This window comes from Natator depressus, chromosome 1 (assembly GCF_965152275.1).
Source record: "Natator depressus isolate rNatDep1 chromosome 1, rNatDep2.hap1, whole genome shotgun sequence".
Classification (NCBI taxonomy): domain Eukaryota; kingdom Metazoa; phylum Chordata; order Testudines; family Cheloniidae; genus Natator; species Natator depressus.
The window spans coordinates 8,642,134-8,649,915 of NC_134234.1; the positions used below are offsets into that span (position 1 = coordinate 8,642,134).

The 7,782-nt window shown below is 49.1% G+C and overlaps 1 protein-coding gene across 1 annotated transcript; it reads right to left on the bottom strand.

Moving 5' to 3' along the window:
• Positions 1-1,399: 1,399 nt before the first annotated feature.
• LOC141981061 (ecto-ADP-ribosyltransferase 5-like) lies at positions 1,400-6,784 on the bottom strand. Its single transcript, XM_074942867.1, has 4 exons — positions 6,722-6,784; positions 4,013-4,709; positions 2,775-2,807; positions 1,400-1,542 (listed from the first exon to the last, which is right to left on the bottom strand). The coding sequence occupies exons 1-4, from the start codon at positions 6,782-6,784 to the stop codon at positions 1,400-1,402; spliced, it is 936 nt and encodes a 311-aa protein (XP_074798968.1).
• Between the last annotated feature and the right edge of the window lie 998 nt (positions 6,785-7,782).

The window sequence follows — 7,782 nt, forward strand, 5'->3', positions numbered from 1 at the left end:
TCAGGGTTGGAAGGGACCTCAGGAGGTCATCTAGTCCAACCCCCTGCTCAAAGCAGGACTAATCCCCAATTTTTGCCCCCAATCCCTAAATGGCCCTCTCAAGGATTGAACTCACAACCCTGGGTTTAGCAGGCCAATGCTCAAACCACTGAGCTATCCCTCCCCTTATAAAGTTTATACATATTCCTTCCTGATATCTTACTTTTCTCAGCAGTTCCTGCTACAGTCTGCGTTCCATTCTTATCTAACACCAGGTCAAAACAGCATCTCTTACAGTTTTTCCACTCACTTCTCACTCGCCCAGGCCCTGACTTAAAGTCTCGCATTATTAGAGTTAGAGTTAGCCTGACTCTTGCTCTATTCCTAAGAAAACTAAGATGTCTGCGTCCAAATTCCCTTTATCCCCCCGGGATAATGGAACATTCCATCAGGTGGCACACTGCTGAGAATCCCTGCTGGGGAGGAGCCGACGGTTTATCATGAAAACACCAAGAGACTTTTAAGTGCAGCATAGGTGCCCAACGCAGTTAGTCGTTCGTTGGCTGGAAGCACTTGGCATTTCTCTCCAAGAATCTGGCTCTATTTTTAAAGTCTGACCCATCAACTAGATTGTGCTAATTCCAATATTCCTCGATTGTAACCCCATTAACTTGCAGTGCCGTGTCTAGGCAGGGTGAGCTCCCATGGCCAGGCTCACCAGAGTTTGTCCCTGGAGAGCTCAGACTGAGGCTGAACATCCCACCAGATTGCAGTTACCTGAAACGTTCTGCTTGTGTTTCAGCCAAGAGGACCCAACAAGATCGGGGTAGCTCTGGTAAGAACCTATTTGTTAATTGATTTGTGAAGCAACGTTCTCATGCATGGGAGTTCTGAGCATGCAATCCCAGGACAGTCAGTGGGCATGCAGGTGGGTAAACTAGCCCAGCATTGGGCCTTTGAGCTCTCCAGTTAGAAATATCATCTTCTGAGCAAATTTGATATGAAAGTGACTGAGAGATATAGACATGGGACCCCACAAACTGCGCTGTTACAGTTTCACCTGGTTGAGACCCAAATTAAATCTGTCAAAAGTATTCATGAAAATACTCCGACTTAGTTCATTTCTGAAAAGTCTTTTACTGAAGTCATCAAAAGTCAGTACAAAAGTACTAGCATGACAGCAATACAAGTAATTATTTATACAACAGGCACCAATTTATAGCTTTACCATTGTAAGACAAATCCCACCTCGAATAGAACTATGAGCTTTCAATTCGATCTACTCATCGATAACGTATCATCAAAGCTCGCCCAAGCAGGTACCAGCAACACTCCCTCCATGTTCCTGGTTTCCCTTTGGAACGCTGGCAGAATAGCAGGACGGCTTTGGATCTGGCAAGTCCCATCACCATGATTTGTGTTAGAGGGAAAAAGTGAGTAACACAAATACGACAATGGAGAAACCAGCAAACCGCTTCAGAGCAGCAACGTGGACCAGGATGATGGATCCTCCAAACAGTAAATGGCTCAGAACACTGGGGAAGGCGATGCCGCCTCTGGTAGCTGTTAATAGGAAAAAGCAGATCAAACAATTGATAGGAAATTATTTCACACTGACAGAGATCCTTAAAGCTGGACACAAGTACCCTTCCCAACAGCTACTGGAACCTGTTTATGCCAGAGGGACAACATTAATCCATTTCCCCTCAGCAGGACACCCCATCTTGGGATTTCCCTGGGACATTCACCTCACTGGTGAGATATTTCACCGGCTTCCTCCCTCCTCAGCCTGCTTGTTCCTTTGGTATCAATCATTATTGAGCACGTTTCACCCAAGCCAGTCCCAGAGGCTCTGATCTGGAGCTTGTCGTCTACCACCTAAGTGTATTCCAGACCAGTTATGAATAAAAGACATGAGTCTATGAAAGACTGGCTGCAGACACCAGTAACACCATTTCTGTTTTGGGCTTGTTTTTTTTATTGGCTTTAGGGAAAATGTAGAGCTGGGCAGAGAAGAGTCATTCCATTTCATGGAGGATTTTGATATTTCAAAATTTGCTTTTGTTCTGACATGGAATAAAAAAACCCCAAATTTTGAAATTCTCCACACAAGAGAAGGGAGCATCAGCTCTGGGACAGTCCACCAAGCAGGCTGTCCCAGAGTCAGGGGCACTGGAAGTCCTGGGGTCAATGACTCTTAGGCAGCCCACCAGCCGAGCTGCCAAGGAGCCAGGCGGGTGAGCTGGCCAGAACCCGGGCAACGTTCTGACAGAACAGCGTCAAAATCAAAGTCTCTGCAAAAGGTTTAGAGTTTGACAAATTGTCAAATTCCAACGAGAAAATATTTTGTTGAGATTTTTCCGAGCTCTGGTAAAATAGTCCTGTTTCGTCCTTTGGGAGGATGTCGCCCCACTGGGGACAGAATGGATCTAGTTATGAGGGGAGAGAGATGGAGACACACTTGTGGTGTTGGGTGAGGGGATGTGTGTTCAGCCTTTAGTTCAGAACAATGAAGTTGAATCATTAGTGCTCTAAGGGGTTATTCTCCTTACATTTATTTTCTGAAATCAACTGTGCCTGGAATTGAGTCAGACGTGAAGGTGCTCAGATACGAGTCATGAGCTCCCTACAAGAACCTGGATAAATGGACAGAACGTGCAGTTCACCCCACTTTTTTCTCAAGTTGTTTCCCTGTGTATGACATGTTTGCCTGGTGGGGTTGGTCTCGGCCCTGCCCCTCAATACAGAGGGCAAGTTATGGTCAAATCAATGAAAACAAAATGTTTCTTTCTTACCAGAGTTGTCAACACACATTTGGTTCTTCTCTCCTACGGTACAAACAGAGAGGGTCAATGAAATGTGACCTCAGGTAGAATTTTCAACTCCATTCTACTATTTCCAGAGAACATAGTACTTGTCAGATTGGATCCCACCAACAGGCTACATCTAGCCTGGTATCCTGTCCCTGACTGAGGTCAGGCCCAGCTGCATCAGGCGAAGCTGTAAGAAACCCCGTAGTGAATTACCTACGCATACTGGAAATTACTTCCCCAACCCTGGCAGTTAGTGACTGCCTTATGACCTCAGGCCTAAGGGTTTATTGCTCTTTTAAAAATATTTTTTTATCCTATGTAACATAACTGTGGAGATTCTGTCTATATAAATAGTTAATTCCCATGGGTTCATATAATGCTGTTATAATATTTTTACATTATTCTCCATCCCATCATTCCTTATGCTTGCAAGCATTTATGTTTCCTTTATAGACCTAGCAGCACATTGAACAGAGGTTTTCATTGAGATTTGCACTGAACTCTCCACAATGATGGCCGGGTTTCCTTCTGAGTTGATACAGCTCATTAACAATCCAGGGAAATTATTCCTCACATTGTGCATTACCTTGAATGTGTGTCAGTGAATTTCACCTGATGTTGTGTTGCCCATTCACGCAACTTGGTTAGATCTCTGTGAAGTTCCTCACCGTCATCCCTAGTCCTGACTGCCCTAAATAATGTGCCATCTGCACACGATGCCACCTGACTGCTCCCTTTTCCACAGCCTGTGGATTTGCTGTGCTGTGTCTGAGGAGCCACAGCTGCTCTGCCAGGGCTCTTGTGGACTCTGTATGGGACATGTGTGTGTTGAAGACTCACAGTGTTTTGGGGCCTACACCTGTCTTTCTAGTGCTCCCATTGCCAGGGTGTCATAGAATCATAAAAGATTTGGGTTGGAAGAGACCTCAGGAGGTCATTTAATCCAACCCCTTGCTCAAAGCAAGACACCTGGTGTCGTGGGTGTCTAGGCATCTAGGCACCTTCTCTTTCCTAAGTGAGCGCTTGGGACCCAGTGTCCACCCTCCCCAGCCCGAGGTCCTCCCTAGCAGCAAGAGTCGTGGCAGCCTGTCTCCCCCAGCCCTGGTGGCAAGTCCCCAAGTCAGCGTCCCTCTCATCAGCTCTCCCTGAAGTGGGGTTTTCAAATTCTCCACAGCAAATAGCCCCACACAGATATTTCTCATGTTCAGCCCAGTACTCACCACCCAGGTATGCACAATTAAAATGGCTGCAGGTCCGGTTTGTGCTCCGGAGGACAAAGCGGTTACTCCCTTGTCTTCGGGACACATTGAATATCTCATGGACTGGGATTAACACTTCTTCCTCCTCCTGAATGCATGAGAAGGCCCTGATCTCAACACCAGAGCACGTGTGAATGGTGAGCAATGTGTCCATGCCAAATTTCTTAGCTACCCCTATATCAAAAGACGAAGAGGCAAAGTATCCAAACCTAATGTGACCTGCTCCCGTGTGCTGAAGTCTGACAGAAACCCCCCGGTACACCGTCCTTTTATACATCATATCACACCTCCCTCGTAAGAGCTGTGAAGCTCTTGTCAAATAATAATGAAAGGCTTTGAAGTGGAAACTGGCCATGTAATGATCTCGAGATATCCCAGCCCCTCTGACTGCCGCATTCAACTCACTGTGAAAGTCATTGTCAGTGTAGGCTATTATGGCTCTTCCATGCTCATCTTTAAAGCCTGTGGGCAGAGAAATCTTTTTCTTTACAAGTTCCCATTTTTTTTCTGAGTTTTCCCACACCCTGCTAAACAGTGAGGACATGGACTTTTCTTTTTCTAGCAGTCCAGGTGCAATTCCATCCATTTCTTCAGCACATGCTAGATATTGGTCATCAAAAGCGTCATCCATCATGCTCAGCTCCACCTGACATTTTGCCTGGGAGAATAAAGGAAACGTATGGTCACATTAGCATTTGTGTTACAATAGCATCTAAAGGTCCCACCCAGGTTCAGGGCCCTGTTGTGCTCAGCCCAGGACAAACACACTGGAAGATGGCCTCTGCCCCAAGACAGAGGAAAGGTGGGAGAAAGGGATGGGACACACAAGCAGAATCCTCAGTGTGTTGCTTGGCAAATGTGACACTGGCGCCTCGATTTTTTTGGGAGGGAGGAGCGGGGTGGTTGTGATGCGTTTGTAGCTGCCCTGTAGTAATTGATTAATACTGTCTGTTGCCCTGGTTCCTGGGGAAAAGAAGCAGGGATGGATACAAGAGGTCTGGGAATGCAGGGGATCAGAAGAAGGAACCCTTGGTTAAGAAGGGAGAGGGAGTTGTTCAGGGGGAGCCAGGCTCAGAGACAGGTCCAGCTGGGGTGCAGAGAGCCTGCCTACATTAGCCCCAGGGGATGGTAGCCCTTTAGGTAAGACTGATGTGAGTGTGGACTGTGGGTTGTTTTAAAATCTGGTTTCTGTAAACGATTTGTTCCCACAGTAAAATGAACAACACTTCTTTGGTGTCAGCAGATACAACACTGGGCCCCGACTCCCAAAGGGACGAACCGCAGGACCTGAACTCAGCCGGTGCTGCTGGGTAAGCACAATGGACACACAGGTACCTCAGTCCAGGGCCCCATCTGAGAGTGGGAGAATCACAGGATTCCTGCCCAGGAGGGTAAAGGCACAAGGCCTGACACCCGAAGGGATGCACTCAGAGACCAGCGAGCCATGTACCCATGACAGAGGTGTTTTTAGTTTACTGGGGTCTATGTTAGTGTAATAAATATATTGTGGGCAGATGTAGGGCTAGGAAGAAAGGCAGGAAGGGATACATCAATAGGGAAGACAAAGCAGGGGGAACAAGGGACATAGAAGGGAGGGCGCTAGGAGGGACTGAGATCCCAATCCACTCCCACAGGAATATCTAGAAACCACCCCCATTTACCTCAGGGGGAGTCAGTGGGTTGCCATCTCCGTATGCCAGCCATGCGCTGCATGCCCAGGGCTGGCGGTGCCCGTGGGAAGGTTCCATCTAGGATCCAACCCCCGAATGCACATGGAGGACGGCAACTGTTGTGATAGGCTGTATAAACCCCACACTGGTTAACCAGGGGTTAACAGGAGCCTGAGCCCCTTTAGGCTGCGGGGTGGCACCTGGAGGGGTGTTAGGCACAACTGGTGATCAAACCCAGCTGGGGTGGCTGGGGATGCCCCCTCTTGGGCTAAAGACAGAGCGAGGCCTGTAGCCAGAACTGGAGAGCCCAGAGCCAGGAGGCGGCCTAGGAGGCTGGGGGCGGTGAAGCCTGCGGCCAGAGGTGAGTTGCCTCAGGCCAGGAGGAAGCCGGCGGCAGTGCTGGTAAAGCCTAGGGGGCGTTTGGACTGGAGTTTGAGGGGCTGCAGGGAGAGGGGGAAGACCTCGGCAGTCCCTCTCCTGGCAGTAAAGAGTGGAGAGACCTGAGGGGAATGGGAAGGCTCCCGCAGGGTGGGGAGGAAGCCTGAGCCAGGCAGAAATTAGTTTAATTTTGTTCTTTTGGTTTGGGATTGTGTTGGGGGATTCCACGGGGGAGCCCTGCGAGCCCGGCCCTGAAAGAAGGGTGAGCCGGAGAGGCTGTGCGGGCTGGAAAAGGGCTGTGGTAGGAAGATGTGGGAGGCAGCAGCAAGGAGTCTGATGGAACAGACCGTGGCTGCTGGTCAGAGGGTCCCTGGACTGGAACCCAGTTTTGTGGGAGGGCCGGGGTTCCCCCAGCAGCCACTGCGGAATGGGTTGTGGGGCCCTGATTAGACAAACACCTGTCCAGGCTGGTCTCAGCCCACAACCCTGCACTAGATGACCTCTCACGATCCCTTCCAGCCCTACATGTCTGTGGGTCTAAGGCAGTGTGGGTGCCTGCATAGCCTTGAGCAGAAACACAAGAAAATAGAGAGTGCTTCACTGGCAAAGCTCAAGAGTTTACCTGAGGGATTCCCAGCCAGGTGTGAAGACAGAAGTATGTCAAGGGGATCAGCAGAGGCTTCATCATGGTTCCAACATCCCTGTGCGGCTGCAGGAAAATCCATCAGGAAAATCAGTGGAGATTTGGGGGGAAAGAACACACCAAACCCAAACATCTTCCCGATTGTTTCACCATGATCCATTGTTCCACATTCAGTAACTGGGATTTCCCAGGAGGGAATTGGTAATCTCCCAGACTGCAGCCCAGCTGTAATGGAGGTTGGTTTGATCCTGAAATACAGTTCTCAGCTGGGGGGAGGGGAGTAGTTGTGGGGAAATCCTGCTTTCACTTCATGGTGATCACATTTCCCTAAAAGCCTTTGGGGGTTAGAAATATGATCCGTAGTGCTGCTGTGTTTACTTGTAAGTGCCGTTACACAGCACAATACACAGAAGCGGTCAGGCAGGTCTGTTGATCATATCCTAGGGAATGTGGCTAAAATAATGACATAGCTCAATATTTCAGTACCTCACCCAAGTGCCTGGTCAAGTGTTTGCTTGGCAACTACCTTATACACTCTGTGCCTCGCTGCTTAGTTCTGCCCCGTGGCTAATGGGGTGATCAATGACTCAGATGTCAAACACCAGGGCTGATCCAGTCACAATCATATGGCCCTCTCAGAGACACAAACACAGGCCATGGTCACCTGGCCAGGTCAGGGACCCAAACCTTAGCTACATGGAGACAAACAGCAAACAGACCAGCACGCAACTTACCAAGTCCCTTTACCTCAATGCACCAGATCCACGGCTACACCCTGAAAAACTCCCCTGCTTGCCTCTCCTCTTTGCCTGCTGAGCCGATCCCTTGTTTACAGGGTATGGTGGGGACTTGGGTCTTTGGGGGTTGATTTTCTGGCCAGGGAAAGGGATCCAGGCATTGGAATTTGGAGTCTGGACCCTGGGGGAGAACCAGTGACATGGGGACTAGGGAGTGGCAGTGTCTTGTTCAGGGAAAGCAGAGGTAGGGCCAGGAGTGGGACGCAACAGGCTTGGGGTGTTTCCAGGGAAGGATGGGACTTC